Source organism: Saccopteryx leptura, chromosome 3 (assembly GCF_036850995.1).
Source record: "Saccopteryx leptura isolate mSacLep1 chromosome 3, mSacLep1_pri_phased_curated, whole genome shotgun sequence".
Classification (NCBI taxonomy): domain Eukaryota; kingdom Metazoa; phylum Chordata; class Mammalia; order Chiroptera; family Emballonuridae; genus Saccopteryx; species Saccopteryx leptura.
The window spans coordinates 79,859,110-79,877,346 of record NC_089505.1 but is presented as its reverse complement, the minus strand read 5'-3'; the positions used below and the strand labels follow the sequence as shown (position 1 = coordinate 79,877,346).

The window sequence follows — 18,237 nt, the reverse complement described above, 5'->3', positions numbered from 1 at the left end:
AGCAGAGGGACTGCTGGGTCATACGGTAGTTCTATTATTGGTTTTTTGAGGAGCCTCCATTCATACGCCTTGGCCATAGAGAACAATTTATGAATTTGACTGCAGAGGCAAGGGAAGTAAGATTAAAAATAAATGAATGGGATTATATCATAATAAAAAGCTTCTGCTTAGAAAAATAAACTGGTAACAAAACAAAAATAAAGCCAACTAAATGGTATATGATGACATTTGCAAACATCAGCTTCAATAAAGGGTTAATATCCAAAATATATAAAGAACTCAAAAAGCTCAGGAATGAACAAGAGAACAATCCAATTAAAAAATTGGAGAGTTCCAAAAAAAAAAAAAAAAAAAAAAATGGGAGAGGACCTGAACAGACACTTCTTCCAAGAGGACATACAAAAAATGGCCAACAGATATATAAAAAGATGTTTATCTTCACTAGTTACTAGAGAAATGCAAATCAAAACTACAATGAGATATAGTTCCACACAGTTAGCTTGGCTACTATTAAAAAGACAGGTAATAAAAGTGTTGGAGCATTTTTGAATTACAGTCTCCTTATAATTTTCACATATATAACACAGTATTGTCAAGTGTAATCACCATGCTATTCATCAGACTTTCAGGACTTGTTAACCTCATAACTGGAAGTTTATCCTCTTTGACCAGCATCTCTCCTTTCCCCACACTCTGCACATTAACCCCAATTCCACTCTCTGTTTCTGTAAGTTTGGCTTTTATAGTTTCCACATAGACATGAGATCATTCAGTATTTATTTTTTTCTGTGTGATTTATCTCACATATAAAAAAACTTGCCTTCAGTGTCCATTTACACCGTCCCAAATGGCAAGATTACTTCCTTCCTTCTCATGGTTGAATAGCATTTGATTATATGTTTATTCAGACTCTGGGAAAATTTAACAAATTAAATCATTTAAAAATATTGCCTTTAGAGGCATCACTCCATGAAGCTGTCCCTACAGCACCAGTGATGACATCTGGGGAAATGGTGCAGGTGACACCTGAGGAAGACAGAAGAATCGTGGGTCGAGGGAGGCATCATTTTGGGTTCATTCCTTCCAGACTGAGATCTGATTTTGTCCAATTATGCAGTTAATGAAGTAAAAAGACAAAGACACTGTTCTGTCCATCTGAGAATTCAGTGATTAGAAATAAAGAATATTTCGAGGCCCAAAGTTGCAAGAGACCTTGAGGTATTATATGTGTGGACCCAAACCAGCCATGTGCAATGGACCCTCATTTCACAGGCATGTGGAATGATGGAGGATTGTTACAGTCAACCTTAGATAGGGAGAGAATATACATATTTAATGGAGGAAGAGTCCTGTTCAGGGAGCACGCAGACATTTCCTGCACCCAAATCCTGTTTACTTCACTGCACAGTCTCAGAAGACACTTTCTTCAGAACATGGTCCATACTTTCTCCCACCATCTCCTGGGTCATCACATGGGCTCCAAGGCTCCACCTCTCTGAACACTGCATTGTGCCCTCGATGGTCACATCCTGGTGGCATCATGGGTCCTTTTCTGGCTGTTTCGAGCCTGAAATAGCAGCACCCCGAGGACCAGCAGGATCAGTCCAGCCACACCCATGCGAATGAGGTTCCCCACTGTGTAGTCTTAGAAGTGGACAAAGAGATCACACAGGTCAGGGCAGGCCAAAGTCTCCCCAGGACCCTGGATGTCCACCCAGGACTCCTACTTTCCCGTCACAGGAAATGACCCTGTGAGCCCAGCCCCATAACTGAGGACTTCTCCTTCTCACGACTCTTGAGGTCTGACTTGTTTTGTGATGGGCTGATGGTGTCAGGTGCTCTGAGAGCCATGAAATGAGGGTGGGAGTGAGGACTTACAAACACATGACATCCCCCTTGTTCTGTGTTCCCAGACGCCCCTCTTCTCAGGTCATAACTTCTGTACAGTCCCCTAGTGACCCTCTCTCCCCTCTGCACGTTCCCTGGTCTCCTCATTGGGTCCTCTTGGCCTCCTGTGACGGTGACCCTGCACAGACTTACTGTGGACCAGAGGGACCTGTGCCCAGAGCTCAGGAACAGTGATAAACATGGTCATGACACAGGGATGCTTGACTGCTGTGCTCAGCGTTCAGTCTGAGAGCAGACCCTGTAAACTCGCTCCTTCAGGGTTCAGAGACCCCACTTACTCAGCAGCTGATGGACCAGGAGCCATGCAGGAGGGGTGACTGTCGTCCTCTGTGGGGCCCCCTGAACGCCCTCAGTTATCACTGCCTCAGACTCTGCAGAGACAGGGTCCTGGGCAGAGTGATCTCAGGAAAAACAGGGTCATAGTCATAGTCACCTCACCTGAGATCATATGGTGCCTCAAGAGGGTCACTGAGTTGTGAAAGGATGTAGAGTTTGGTGCTGTGTGAGCTGTCGCACCTGTAGGCCCCGCCTGTGCTGAGTTCACGGGACTCCTGGAGAACTGGGTCTAGCTGGACAGAGCTAAATAAGTTGAACTAAGAAACAGTAGGTGTGAGTGGATGAGCTGAATTATTTTTGTGAAGAATAAATGTGACCCTAACACATGTGAGTGACACAGCAGGGTCACATTCTCTTCTGAGGTCACCAAGTACCTGGCTGAACAGAGAAGATTTTTCCAGAGAGCTGTCCTAGAGAGAGGGATGTCAGGCTGGGCTGGGCCCCTGACTTCCTGAGCTCTGTGAGACCCCTAATGTCACCTGACCTCACAGCAGCCTGTGAGCAGGATGGGACCAGGGATGAACAGACAAGAACCTGACACTCAGAGGAGAGAAGGGACAGCCTGGCCCCACAGCAGGAGCAGCAGAGCCAGGAACTGACCCAGGTCTGACTCCTGTTTCCTCTCTCCTCTGAGCTGAGTCTAAACTGAAGGAAATAACCTGGATGCCCTGGACCCCTGTTCTGTCTGTCCCTCCCCGCAGAGTGTCAGCTGCATTGCTCCAGAGGGAACATTCTCCATAACATCACACCTTGGGAGCTTCTCTGTGAGACCCCCCTCTCCCAGGAGCTCAGAGCCAGAACTGAAGGGAAATCTGAGCTCTGGGCCATGATTCTCTCCTTTTACACTTAGGGACACTGAGGACACACAGGGGGAGCTGTGTCCATGTCAGTGTCTCCACAGGTGCCTGACCCCCACATGACTAAGCCCCTGTCCCCCAAGGACACAGCCACATCCTCACCACCAAGTTCATCACTTACCCCTCTGTGGGCTTGATTCAGTGGGGAAGAGAGACCAATTCTCAGAGCCTTCTGGAACCGGGAAGACAGGAAGGGTCAGGGCTGCCATCTCCCCAGCTGAGCTCACTGACCCCTCCCCGAGGCTGGGTTCCACAACCTCGCCTTACCATGACCAGCCACCTGTCACTTGCTGGTCTCAGGGCTCTGGGACCCTGTGGATCTCAGCATCTCTGTCTGCCTCTCAGCCCCCAGGGACACAGCTCATCCTTAAGTGTCTGGGGGACACTGGACCCCCTGATAAACCCTCAGAAATGCCCTGGGTGGTCTGTGCTCCCTCTGAGCATAGTTCTCAGTGACTACCAGCTGTGGAGATGGGTCCTGTGGGTGGGGGGCTGGGACCTACAGAGGGTCATGAGAATGTGGACAGGAAGAGGGTGAGGAGGTGCTGGTGACCCTGGAGTCCCCAAATCACTCAGACTCTCTTCTCTGTCTGCACTGTGGCCTCCTCAAGTTCTCGTGCTGCCCACTTGACCCATTCTGGACCCAGGTGGAGGGGAAACAGGTGGAGAGGGGTGACAGGGTCTCTTAGTGGCTGATCTCCCCTGTTTGACCAAACCTACAGCCCCTTCTCTCCCATCCAGACTGATGCCTGCTGAGGACAATGCCCTTAGACTGAGCCAGGAAGGACAAGGTCAATGTCCCCTCACCTGAGACCAGGAGCTCCAGGGGCTCACTGGGGTGTGACAGCAGGTAGGGGTTGCTGTTCTGTGAGCTGTAGCACCTGTAGGTCCCCCTGTGGGCTGAGGTCACAGGACGCATGGAGAACTCTGCCTGGTACTGCTGAGCTCGGAGCTCTGACCTAAGACGCAGGGGGGGATCGGCTGTCCCCTCCTTGGACAGAAGGAAAGTGTCCGTCGGGCTCTGTGACTGACACAGCAGGGTCACGTTCTCTCCCGAGTCCACTGTGTTGTTCGGCTGCACCGAGAGGGAGGGTCTGTCAGGGAGCTGTCCTAGAGAGAGGGAGGGAGGGTGAGGGCTGCCCGCCACCTTGTTCTGACCTGAGAATCAGCAGACCTCTCTCTGATGACTCTCCTCTCTGTCTGTCTCTGTTTCTCTGAGTCTCCCCTCCCCTCCCATCCCCTGTCTCTCTCTGTCCCCCTCCCTGGGACCCTGCACATTCACTCTGCCCATCACCACCTGAGATCCCCCAGCAGGGCCTGTGCAGAGTCTGGGTCCCTGATTGAACCCACAGACCCCTCACCTGCCACCAGGATGTCCACGGGGTCACTGGGGGCCGACCACTCAGAGGAGAGGGTGAGTCCACCGTAGCATCTGTACCGGCCCCTGTGGGAGCTGCTCACAATGTCCAGGGAGAAGTTGGCCTGAGAGAGCCCAGCCAGGGGCTGCAGGACAAGGCTCTGGGGAATGTCAGGTCCCTCTGCTTTAAACAGAATAAACCTGTCATAGCTGACATCAGAGTGACACTGGAAGGTCAGGCTCTGTCCAGAGACCACAATGGGGCCCTGCTGGGTCAGGAGGGAGGGCTTCTGAGACACACCTGAGAAGACCAGACATGAGTTACAGGGGCTAGTCCTCCCATACAATGTCTTCTTCTGTCCTGGCCCAGGTCTCACTGTCTCTCACAGGTCTCCTGTCTCTGACCAGGATTCTCTGTACTCCCCTCAGCTCACCCTCTCAGTGATGTTTCCCTGACAGCAAGGATCCCTTAAATGTGTCTGGGTCCAAGAATTAGTGTCTAGTTCCTTAATCCCTGGATGAGACAATAACAAGACTCACCTGAGACCAGGAGCTCCAGGGCATCACTGGGCTGTGAACACTCCTGGTGTCTGCCCCTGTAACAGCCATAGCATCTGAACATCCACCTGTGGTTGGGGTTCAAGGGGCCCACAGTGAACTGGGCCCAGTATCCTCCACTGGGGTAAGGCTGTGTGTCCAGGTTCTGGAAGGCACTGTAATCTCCTTCTTGAATCAGAAGAAATCGGTCAAATTCCAGCTCAGAGCCACACTGTAGGTTCGTGTTTTCTCCTGAGGTCACGATAGGGCTGGGCAGGGCTGAGAGGCTGGGTTTGCTGTAGAATCCTAGGAGAGGAGGAGACAGCATGTTAAATGGGCTCACACCTCCCTCTCATCCCCAGGGCTGGGCTGTGAGAGGGGAGACCCCCTGAGCGAAGACCCCCTTCCTGAGGGCAGAGCCTGAGGCTGGGAACCTGAGTGTTTCCTTACCTGGTACTGCCAGCTCCAGGGGGTCACTGCACTCTGACCAGTCAGTGAGGCTTTGATATTTACAGTAATATCTCCTTGCATCATTCTTTGTCATGTGTGTGATGGAGAAAGCTCTCTTGTTCATGGGCTTCTGTGAGGTCTGTGTGTCCCAAGGGAAATGTATGTTTCCTTTGTACAAATGGAACTCCTGGTCCTTCAGGGTCCCCTGACACCAGATGGTCACAGAGCTTTCCAAGGGGATGACAGGGCCTGGCACAGCCCAGATGGTGAGTTTGGGGAGGGTCCCTGGAAGGAAACCAGAGTCTGCATTACAAAGACTCTCCGTCCCTCATTCTCCGGCTCAGCCCAACAACCTCCTGTTCTATCACCTCAGCCCAGGACCTCTGTGCTCCCTCCTGAGCCCCAGGGGGTGAAGTAAGAGGTGGGACACGGAGCCTGGGGAGGACTCACCTGTCTGCACACGGGTCCTCTGGCCCAAACTCAGCCCTGGAAGAGAGTTTCTGTCAGAGACTTGCACCTGATTCCCTTCCCAACAGATCCCCAACTTCTGGATCTGCCTAACCCTAAAGTTTCCCATATACAGGTGTGTGTAGCCACCCCACCCTTTCCCGCTTTCCCCTCCTTGTGTCCCCAACTGACCGAGGCATAGAAGAGCGGAGAAGAGGAACAGCATGGTGTCTTCTCTGAGTGCTCCTGCTCTGCAGATGGAGAAGCTTCTGACCCTGAAGGACAGAGACGCACAGGATGTGGTGAGTCAAGAGCTGCTGCCCTTCTGGGTTTCCACAGCTGTGGGCACATAGCAAGGGGACACCCCTGCCCCATGGGCCTAGCTCTGGGTTTTCCATGACGAGTGTTCATAGTTCAGAGCCCCTGGAGACACTCTGTCCAGACCTAGGATCTCCTCTGATCCCAGGACTGTGCCTGGTCTGATCTCCTGCTTAGAGGAGGCAGGACCCAGGTTCTTGACCTGAGTTGACCCCCAAATGTTTGGCTTTCAATAGAGATCACTATTTTATTCTCTGCCTCTCACAGATGGAATTTCTTTTTACTCTTTTATTCATCCATCAACAAATATTTACTGATCACTGACTACTTGTTGCATATTTGTGCCAGACCGGAAATACATCTGGGATCAGGATGCCCATTTCCTGTATTTTGAGAACTATTCTTAGCAGAATATATGACTTCTAAGCTAATGTTGCCATTAATATAATGACAAAGGAGAAATGAAAGAAAATATGAGAACTGGGACCATGACTAGATGTTGGTGATGGAGTGAATGATTGAGGAGGTGGAGTCCTATAAGATAGGAATGAGACTATTCATGAAAGGAAAGAACATTCTAGAGAACCTTGGAGACATACAGCTTCTCTGAACAGGAGCAACAGAGGGAGAGGTGGTGGCTGGTCAGAGGTGTGCTCTCCACCAGGGAACGATGTTGGATTATATCTGTAATGCAGAAGGAACATATAGGAATGGACCATTAGGGTCAGACTGAACTATGAAGATCACATGTGTTATGTGTTACTAATGAACTAGAGCATTGGTCAGCAAACTGTGGCTCCCGAGCCACATGTGGCTCTTTGGCCCCTTGAGTGTGGCTCTTCCACAAGATACCATGTGCCAGTGCACAGGTACACGTGGGGGTGTCGGTTGGTCGGGCTACGGGAGATGCCGCGCCTGTGGGCCACGGGATACGCAGCATAGGGAGGTGCGTGTGAGTCATGCACGAGTTGAGTGAGCCAGTCAGTCAGCAGTCTCCAGTGCAGTGGTTAGTGCTGCTCGCGTCTGCAAATCGCGCGCAGGTGACAAAAGTACCTACTCGAAGCATAAAGTTACCTGTAGTTTTCCAACCAGCTTCAAATCCTACATGTATTTTTGTCCTCAACTTAGGAATTGTCATTATTTTGTGTTGGTGGCTTTATTATTATAAAATGAAACATTTTTTTAGGTGCCCTGTCAGACATGGCTACAAAGAAGAAGTAAAGAAAAAAGGAAGACAAAAACTGAATTTAAAGTTGTATGGACTGAGACTTTCACGTTTATTCAAAACTTAAATGGCCTTCCTACCTATCTTATTTGTCAGGAAAAATTGGCTCATAACAAGAAATCAAATTTGGAGAGAGACACTTTACAACTAAACACGTGTCATTTAGTACTAAATACCCTGTCGGTGATGCAAGGAAGAAAGCAGTTGAGGAACTTCAGAAGAGGTATGAAAATTCAAGTTCTGTATTTAATTACTGGATGCAATCTTCCAACAATGTTAATATTGCAAGTTTTGTAGTTGACTAACCACAAAACTAATCTCTTGACTAAGAGATTGCTAAGAGAGGAAAACCATATACAGACGGCAAATACATAAAAAGTTGTTTTATAAATGCCTCCAAAGAGCTATTTCGGGATTTTAAGAACAAAGCAGATATTCTAAAAAAAATTAAAGAGTTACCATTGTCTACTACAACAGTGAAAGATAGAAGAATCAAAATGTCTTCTAATATAACCAACCAGCAAGTTAAAGATCTTAAATTGGTTTCAGTTTTTTTTTTTTTTTTTTGTATTTTTCTGAAGCTGGAAATGGGGAGAGACAGTCAGACAGACTCCCGCATGCGCCGGACCGGGATCCACCCGGCACACCCACCAGGGGCAACGCTCTGCCCACCAGGGGGTGATACTCTGTACCTCCACGACCAGAGCCACTCTAGCGCTTGGGGCAGAGGCCAAGGAGCCATCCCCAGCGCCTGGGCCATCTTTGCTCCAATGGAGCCTTGGCTGCGGGAGGGGAAGAGAGAGACAGAGAGGAAGAAGGGGCGGGGGTGGAGAAGCAAATGGGCGCTTCTGCTATGTGCCCTGGCCGGGAATCGAACCCGGGTCCACCGCACGCCAGGCCTACGCTCTACCGCTGAGCCAACCGGCCAGGGCGGTTTCAGCTTTATCAATAGCAGTTGACAAGTCTTGTGACATAAATGATACAGCGCAAGTTTCACTTTTTGTATAATTTATTTCTTCTACAGGTCCTAAAGAAGAACTTTTAGGATTATTGCCACTCAAAGGTCAAACACGTGGGGAGTATATAGCAAATACTGTAATTGAGTGCATGGAAAAATATCATATTCCACTAAATAAAATTGTCTCAATTTCAACAGACCAGGCGAAAAGTAAGTAAGATCTTACTGACTGTAGTAAGAAACGGATTTGTTGCTATTTTGAAAGAAAAAATAATCACGAGATACTTACCATTGCATCATTCATCAAGAAGTGCTATATGGAGTGAAATAAGTAAATCAGAAAAACTAAGAACTATATGAATCTATACATAGATGGGACATAAAAATGAGACTCAGAGACATGGACAAGAATGTGATGTAATGGGGGTGGGGTGGTGTGGGGCATGAGGAGGAGGCAAGGAAGGAGAGAGAAGGGGTGGAGGTAAGGGAGAGGCACAAACAAAACCAGATAGAAGGTGATGGAAGAAAATTTGACTTTGTGTGAGAGGTATGCAACATAATGGAATGTCAAAATAATCTGGAGATGTTTTCTCGGAACATATGTACCCTGATTTATCAATGCCACTGCATTAAAATTAATAAAAATAAGATAAAAAAATAAAAAAGAAATTAAATAAAAAAGAAGTGCTTTGTGCGCAGACATTTCCAGAAGAAATTTGCAAAGTTATGGAATTGGTGATTAAGATCATCAACTCCATTAGAGCTAAAGCTCTTATCACCAATTTAAATAATTTTTAGTTTAAGTGGAGAGTGAGTACACAGATCTTCTGCTGCATAACAAGGTACGTTGGTTATCAAGAGGAAACGTTTTGAAATGTTTTGCTTCCTTGTTAACAAAAATTAAAGCATTTCTCCTTGAGAAGGGTGTTCACTATCCAGAACTAATGAACAATCAGTGGATCCAAAAACTTTAATTCATGGTAGACGTTACATCTCATCGAAATCAGCTTCATCTTAAACTACAGGGAAGGGAAACATATTTTTTTGATGTTAGAAGTTATTTCTTTGAAAACAAATTATCTCTTTTTGCTCAAGATTTTCAAAGAGAAACTTTGATTCACTTTCCAAGCCTGTTGAAACATCACCAAAAAAATAATTCTGATATTGACATTTGATATTTCAAAACAACACTTTTAAATATGAGAGACGCTTTTCTCAACTGATTTCAGGAATTCAGAAACACCAAGGCGATGTTAGCCTTTGTTAAAAAACCTCCTAATGCTACTGTAACAGAATTAAATTTTTCTCTGTTTAATATTGACATTGGCAACTTTGAAATGTAATTGCTGGATTTAAAAAATAAAGAATTATGGAGCTCAAAATTTGAACGTCTTTGTGTTGATATAGAAATACTGGAGAAAAACAAATGTGAACTTAGTGCACAGCACAAGTGGTCTGCTTTGAAAGACCTGGAGAAGGAAGATATGTTGATTTTTAACACCTGGAATAGTATTCCTGACTCATATAATCAGCTGAAAAAACTAGCATTTGCTGTTCTTTTCTTATTTGGGTCTACATATTCATGTGAACAATCATTTTCTAGCATGAACCTTATCAAGAGTAAATTGAGAAGTTGTGTTATTAATGAGAAACTGGAATCGTACCTAAAATTAAAAAGAACAACATACAAACCTGACTTACTCAAACGTTCCAAGGAGATGCAAGGCCATTGTTCACATTAGTGTTTGTCAGTCATTGTCATGATTTAATATTATAGATACTTTACAATTTAATTTTATTAATAAATAATATTGTTATTCAGTATGATGTTAAGCTTTATTCAACATACCTATAGTTTAAATAAGACTTAAAACTTTAAGTAAAGTTTATTAAGTTATTTTAGGGAGCATTGTGGAGTGAAAGAAGATAGTGTCGAGGATTGAGAAAGGTGTGTTGAGATGGTTTGATCATATAGAGAGGATGAATGAAAAGAGATAGACAAAACAAGTATATAAGATGAGTGTGGATGGCAGAGTTGGAAGGGGTCGACCTCAGCGAACATACCTCAATCAGATTGAGGATGCTTTTAGCAAAGGCCAGTTTAGGAGTACCCTAATTAAGTTAATAACAATCTTCCTACTTATATAGTTTAAGTTTAAAAATTTTGGATCGCAAAAGAAATTTCAATCACTGTACTCTTGATATTTGGCTCTGCTGAGTAATGAGTTTGCTAACCACTGAACTAGGGAAATGCAACCTATGTCAATAAAATATAATATCAACAGTAATTAAACTCCAATTCTTGTGTTTCCAAAAATGTCACACGAATGCTTACATAGATTTATCACGCCATCCTGCATAGCCCGCATCAGACACATGTACAGAGGAGAAATGAGAAGCAATCTCAGTGTTGTTTCTAGTCCAGGGTTGTCAGCTGATGCCATAGGCAGAAATTTGCTAGTTCTACAGAGCTCTGAGAAGGCAGATATGCAGAGCAAGGAAATGGTCAATAGCAGATGGTGTGAGTGTGTGAGTGTGTGTGCATTCAGGGGGTACCTGACCCAGACTGACTGAGGGAAACTGAAGTGAGATCTATGGGTGGAGGATCACACGTGCATAATCATGACCAACCTCCAGGTCAGAAAAAAGGGTCTGGAGTTCACCCTGAAGACAGTGAGAACCACAGTAGGGTTTTGAAAAGAAATACATTCTGAAATGTAAGTTGGGAAGACTGACATGAAGGGTAAACTGTAGAAGAGAATGAGGGGTGGAACTGAAACCTTAGAAAGGTGAGGAAAATTGAAACTCACTTGCTGGGTGTAAAAGGTGCTGACTTCCTTTCCTACCTCAGTTGACTGGAGTCACTATGGTCCCCTCAGAGACAGTGAGCCAAGAACCGGGGGAAAAACGAGACTGGGCAAGGGACTGTGCTGTAAACCCTGCTCCCACAGCACAGCCAGGTCTCCCTCCTGGCCCTGGAATGCAGGTTTTACTTGTCACACTGTTTCCACCTGACTTTATGTTTCTGCTTCTGTGAGCAGCAAGATCTCACTCCACATACACCTCCGCCTCCATCTCCACTTCCGTCTCCTCCTCCACCTTCATCTCCACCTCCATCTCCGTCTCCACCTCCATCTTAATCTCCACCTCCTCCTCCACCTCCATCTTAATCTCCACCTCCTCCTCCACCTCCACTTACATCTCCATCATCACCTTTACCTCCACCTCCACCTTGATCTCCATCTTCTTGGGGTAAATTATTTGAGTTATGTCTTCCATTTCAGAGCAGCATGGTGCTGGGTATCACTCTCCTCTTCACACTGTGGAGACTCTTCAGAATTCATACATGAGTGGCATTTCTGACAGTCTTTCTCAAAGGCAATCACATGCACACACACTCGTATACACACACTTATTAGATATCAATTGTGGCACCAATATATACTGAATGGTGGGAGGTCACTTGGCAGACTATTTCTGCTTTTGATCTCACTACCCTCATTTGGAGCACAGTGATGTCCCAGCCTCACAAATGCGGTGAGAATTCACCTTGACTGAGGCATGGAGGCAGTAAATGTGTCACTCAAACCCAGGTTGAGATTTTAGGGATTTTGGAAATTTAAAAGCAGAGATTACTTGTCCAGTGAAGAAAAAACCCAGTCTCATACTCTTGTGTAGAGTCATCTGAATCATGACAGAGACCCCTGCAGTGCAGTGAGGAGATCATGGAGTTTTATATCTGTGGTGCTGGACCAGTTGGGAGAGTCTATGGAACATGATGAGATGCATCCCTGCCTCACACCTTTCTATCTCCTTTGCCTCCAAATCCTGGCATGTTAAGCTGCACTTAGACCTAAATGTATGTGTAGCTTACTAAATATTCTTTAAACTTATTTAAACTCATGCTTTCCAGTGTGTTTGCTGCCTGCCAGACACCTGCCCAGGTTCCAGAGGCCTGACTCATAGACTGAGGACGTCCCAAATACCTGGGAGCAGATAAGAGGCAGGTAGGAGAAGGGAAATGGCTCTCTCTAGGACATCCCACACATTCCAGGACCAGCGTATCCTTTAACAAATAAAGCTGCAGGGGGATCCTGTGGGGACCAGGATGAGTAGGAACCAAGGCTCCCTCATCTCTACTCTAATCACCACCATGTTTGCAAGGCACTGGAGAGGTGCATTCGAGGATGGCAGGACCTGGGGCAGAGAAGGAGGTGACACCGTGTCACATCAATGGCAGGTTTGCCGCCTTCTGTTTCTAAAGCAGCGACTCAGGGTCTCTCCAGTAGAGTGCTCACAGGGACAGAGAGCCATGGTCTCCCATGACTGTCCCCTAGGCTGTCCCCAGACTCACCCTGTGCCTTCCTCATACACCCAGGCACACAGAGACAGACACACAGACACTCACACACACGCAATCCTGCACACATACAGGAAAAACAAGTTCATTTTTTGTGGTTTTAATCTTAGTACAAAAGTATAAGTTTTTATAGAGAGCTCTCTCTCTGAGTTTTTCTGTGTGAACACACAGAGTAAACTGTTGTGTGCTTACAAGGAACAGTGCAATTTCTAAAAAGGTCAGTCATTACAGACAAGGTGTTAGAGTGCACATTGTCACTTACAGTTAGTCTCCATATCTTTTTGAAAATAAAATTACTCAAGTCCAGAACTGGGTGCACTTTCTGCAAGTTTAATATAACACATGCAAAGCACCTCACCCCAATTGCAATGCGTTTTCAGGTCAGGGCCTGCTCAGGCATTAGCTCTGGGCTCTGAACAGGCCCTAAATATGGGCTGTGTCATCGTAGACAAGATGAAATTGCTGGTTTGTTCAAATTCTTTATTAATAGAGACTAGGTCAGGGAAGGGTATGGGGGAGGGGCATGAGGTGAGACAAATATATGGTGATGGAAAATGATTTGACTTTTGGTGATGGGAACACAACACAATCAATAGTTCAAATGCTATAGGAATGTTTACCTGAGACCTATGTACTCATTGATCAATGTCACCCCATTAAATTTAATTTCCTTTTTTTAAAATTTATTTAGAAAGTTAATCTTTTTTGTTAGGTTTATTTTAAGGTATCTTATTATTCTTTTAGTTTTGTTACAACTGTAAAAATAATTGTTTTATTTTTTTAGAAAATTAAATTTATGAAAAATTGTTATTTTTTTGGTTTTCTAAAGTTTTATCATTGGCATATAGGAGAGCAACAAACTTTTGTTGTTGGTGTTGTTATTTTTGACTTTTCCAAATTTAAGTGATCTTTTTATTTAATTTTTAAACTTTATTGAGAAAATGAAATTCAACAGGGTGACATTGATCAGTAAGAGTACATAGGTTTCAGGTAAAAGATTGTAAAACATTTGAAGTGTTGATTATGTTGTATACCCATTGTGAGATCAGTTAGCAATGGGGGAAGGTCACGTGAGGAACCAGGTCCAAGGACTTGAAAAAAAGTGACTGTCTGTCAGCCAATGAAATTTTGCCACACCTCATATCAACCTGCTGCCACCATACTGACACTATAAATTACCCCCCCCCCCCCCCCTGGCATGGGAATCTGCGTGACTTCTCTGGCCTGTCTCGCGGACTGGAGAACTTCGCCAGGGATTTGCTCTGAATAAAGCTTTTGCTAGTCTACACTTGGTGGCTATGCCCTTCTTTCTTCCTTGGTGGAGAATACCTTACATTTGGTGCGGAAACTCAGGAGGAGCTTGAAGCCCACTGGGGCTGCTCCTCTCCCCTTCCTTTCCGAGGAAGAACAGGACCTCTGACCTCCCACCCACTTTGGCACACAGTGCGGTAAGTCCCTTGCCTCTGACCTCCTCTCAGTTCTTTCTGTCTCTGAGTTCTTCCCTGTCTGTAATTGCAGCTGTGCCAGGGAGCCTCTTATCTGTTCCGAGTGCATGTGTGCCTGTGGAGACATCCCAGACACTCCCACTCTACTTGACTGTCCGGTGGCCAAAGATTGAGTTGCGTGATGCCAAGTCTCATCTCTGATCACTGCAAGTCTGAGGGCAGCATAGAGGCACAGGAATCTAAACTTGGCTCAAAAATACCCCTGGGGTGCCTTATCCGGAATCTCTCCCTCCCTAAAGAAAAAGAAACTGATCTTCTCCAACATGGCCAGGCCACAATACACACTGGATAACCAGACTTGGTGGCCTTCTGAAGGGACTTTCCATTTTAACACCCTTACTGATTTACAGAACTATTGCCAAAAAACTGGGAAATGGTCAGAGATCCCTTACATTCAGGGCTTCTAGTATATGTGCTCCCATACTAATCTCTGTGCCACCTGTTCCATGTTGCAGGTCCTTTTGGCCAGAGAAACCTCAGCTAAACCCTCCACTCCTGATCTTTTCTTCTTCTCTGACCCCCTTGAGGAACTTTCTACCCCTCTTGCCCAACCCCCAGGGGCACCCCTCTCTCTGGTCCCTCTGCAGCCCTCTTCCACTCAGGTCTCTTCCCTCCCGGAAGCCCCCTCTCCTGTCAACCAGGAGCCCTCCCTTCTCCGCTGTGTTCTTAAGCCCCTCCCCCATCAAGCTGCCCTCTGCCAGCCATTGACCCTCACGTGGGTTTGCAGGGCTCCTGACCCCACGGCTGAGTCCCAGTCTTCCTGCAGGAAGACCTGGCCCTTTCCTGCCTCTAGCTCCAGTGTTTCCGGCTGGTTTTTGGTGCTGGACTCCCCAGGAACTCCCCTCCTCTTATTCTCAGCCCCCAACCCTTATCCGAGACCTGATGAACATGGCATTTGAAATTTTTAATGGTTGGGAAAAAAAGGCTGAGGCAGCTCACCAGGCCCGCATACAGCAAAAGGTGACGCTGCAAACCCAGACTCTTGTGGCAGCCCTGAGGCTGGCAGAGCAACAGAGGCAAGGCACAGGAGGTGCCCAACCCAAGTTCGGGCCGCAAAGAGGAACCCCACCAGAAGCTTGCTTTAAATGTGGCAAAGATGGTCACTGGGCCCGACAATGCCCTTGTCTGAGGCTGCCCACTAAGCCCTGCCCTGACTGCAAGCAGCCCTGTCACTGGTGGAGCGATTGCTCCCTTTGGGAAACAGGCTCTTCCTCGGCGTCTCCACACAAAGGACAAGCCACCCAAATGGGAGGCCAAGCCAGCCAGGCGGGCCCATCGCTTGAACTCCTCAGCCTCATGGACGACTGACACGGCCTGGACTCAGAGACCCCCATCACCCTCGCTGAGCCCAGGGTAATGCTGCAGGTAGCAGGTAAGTCCATCTCATTTCTTGTGGACATGGGGGCTGCCTTCTCTGTTTTGTCATCACACTCTGGACCTCTAGTTCCCTCACAGGTCTCAGTTATGGGAGTGAGTAGGACCCCTTCTTTTCCCTTTTGCATGTCACCCCTGACTTCTAGTTTGTATGAATTCCCCTTTTTGCACTCCTTCTTAGTTATGCCCATGCCTTGTACCCCTTCTGGGTCAGGACATTCTACAAAATCTCAAATCCACTATCCAGCTGACAACATCTTCCCACCTACTTCTACCACTTCTTACTGAAGGCTCTTCCACTACCACAGATTACCTTAACCCGGTCGCATCCCCTCTCCTTTAAAAGATCCGGATCTAATACTCTTTGTAGATAGGAGTTCTATACAGGGACCCGATAGACGATGATGGGCAGCCTACGCGTTGGTCACCAACTCCTCCACCCTAGAAGCCCAGCAGCTGCCAGAGGGCACCACCTCCCAGAAAGCAGACCTAATTGCCCTCATGCAGGCACTCACTCTGGCCCAGGGAAAATGACTAACCCCTATACTGACTCTAAATATGCTTTTCTTATTGCCCACAGCCACTCTGCCCTCTGGAAGGAAAGGGACTTCCTCACTACCAAGGGCTCCCCCATAATCAATGTTACCCTTATTTCTAAACTTTTGTAGGCATTACAACCTTCAACTGAGGTGGCTGTGGTACACTGTAGGGGTCATTAAACCTCTCAGGACCCGGTGGCCTTGGGAAATGCGCGGGTTGATGCAGCGGCTCAAAACCTCACCCTGGGAGCCTCCCCCACTCCTTTCATATTTCTCTCCACCTCCTTGAAACCTTCCTACACTCCTGAGGAAGAAGAGGTTCTCCTCAGAAAAGGTGAAGATGTATGCAACCAGGGATGGATATTTCTCGGAGATAGAATTGCCTTACCAAAGGACAGGCTGAAACTCTACTTTCTGATATTCATTGTTCTTTACACATAGGGTCAAAAACTCTCTATCAGTTCTTACAACCACTCTTTTTCTTTCCAGGCCTCCAGCAGACTATTGAAAAGGTACACACAGCATGCACTATCTGTTCCAGAGCTTCTACATCAGGCATCCCCAAACGACGGCCCACAGGCCGCATGTGGCCCCCTGAGGCCATTTTTCCAGCCCCAGCTGCAATTCTGGAAGGTGCACCTCTTTCTTTATTTTTTTTATAATTTATTTATATATTTTTTACAGAGACAGAGAGGGAGTCAGAGACAGAGATAGACAGGGACAGACAGACAAGAACGGAGAGAGATGAGAAGCATCAATCATTAGTTTTTCATTGCGCCTTGCAACACCTTAGTTGTTCATTGATTGCTTTCTCACATGTGCCTTGACCACGGGCCTTCAGCAGACTGAGCAACCCCTTGCTGGAGCCAGCGACCTTGGTTCCAAGCTGGTGAGCCTCGCTCAAACCAGATGAGCCCGCACTGAAGCTGGCGACCTCGGGGTCTCGAACTTGGGTCCTTCTGCATCCCAGTCTGATGCTCTATCCACTGCCCCATCACCAGGTCAGGTGGGGCACCTCTTTCATTGGTGGTCAGTGAGAAGAGCACTGTATGTGGCAGCCCTCCAATGGTCTTAGGGACAGTGAACTGGCCCCCTGTATAAAAAGTTTGGGGGCCCCTGCAGGGGGCACATGCCAGGTCAGAATTGGCAAACTGACTTCACTCATATGCCCCTTTACAAAAAACTTTTTTCTCTTAACTTTTGTTAATATCTTTTCAGGGTGGGTAGAAGCCTTTTCAACCTCTTGAGAAACAGCAGACACTGTTGTCTCCATTCTCGTTGAAAACATCATCCTGCGGTTTGGACTGCTGACTAACATTCAATCAGACAACAGCCCAGCCTTTATTGCCCAAATGGTCCAGCAGGTTGCCACCTCTCTCAACATTACCTGGAGACTCCACATACCCTATCACCCTCAATCTTTGGGTAAGGTGGAAAGGGGCCTATGGCATCCTGAAAGGTCAACTAACCAAACTTTCCATCAAGACCAGACTCTCCTGGCCAAACCTCCTCCTGCTGGCACTCACCAGAATCCAAACAACCTCACGAAAACCCACTGGACACAGCCCCTTTGAGCTGGTTTATTCTAGACCATTCCTAATTAATCACAACTTACCTATTAACCACCCTCCTTGTGCCACATATCTCCCCTTTCTGTCTTTACTCTGCCATCTTCTTAGGGAACATGCGGACAAGACCCTTCCTCCCATAGGGGGTCCAAGTGAAGCTCATCCAGCAGTCCCCCTCCAACCAGGGGACAGAGTTCTTCTGAGGGAGCTTTAGCCCAGCTCCCTACAGCCCAGGTGGATGGGACCCCATACGGTAATATTGACTACTCCTACCGCAGCCAAGCTCCTAGGGCAAACACCTTGGTACCATGTCTCTCACCTCAAGCTTGCCCCCATGCAAGACCACTGCCAATTGGAACCACTGAGCCCCACCTGTCTTCGGCTCACCAAAAGTTGGGCCCTGCTGATCCTCCTGTTACTCCTGTCCCTCCCACCGGGAACCTGCTGCCAGAGTGACATAAAGCAGGGAGCAGTGCTGTTACTATATCAATGAGACTG

General features: G+C 47.0%; 1 protein-coding gene across 1 annotated transcript in view; it reads right to left on the bottom strand.

Annotated features, from left to right (window-relative positions):
- Positions 1 to 1,404: 1,404 nt before the first annotated feature.
- LOC136399391 (leukocyte immunoglobulin-like receptor subfamily A member 6) overlaps positions 1,405 to 18,237 on the bottom strand; it is a 367,572-nt gene continuing 350,739 nt past the window's right edge. The window contains exons 3-8 of the mRNA XM_066374475.1: positions 5,446 to 5,730; positions 4,999 to 5,301; positions 4,463 to 4,759; positions 3,909 to 4,211; positions 3,582 to 3,593; positions 1,405 to 1,647 (exon numbers count right to left, since the gene is read on the bottom strand). Of these exons, the coding sequence (XP_066230572.1) occupies positions 1,523 to 1,647; positions 3,582 to 3,593; positions 3,909 to 4,211; positions 4,463 to 4,759; positions 4,999 to 5,301; positions 5,446 to 5,730 (1,325 nt within the window). The 3' untranslated portion in view covers positions 1,405 to 1,522. The remainder of the gene's footprint in view (positions 1,648 to 3,581; positions 3,594 to 3,908; positions 4,212 to 4,462; positions 4,760 to 4,998; positions 5,302 to 5,445; positions 5,731 to 18,237) is intronic.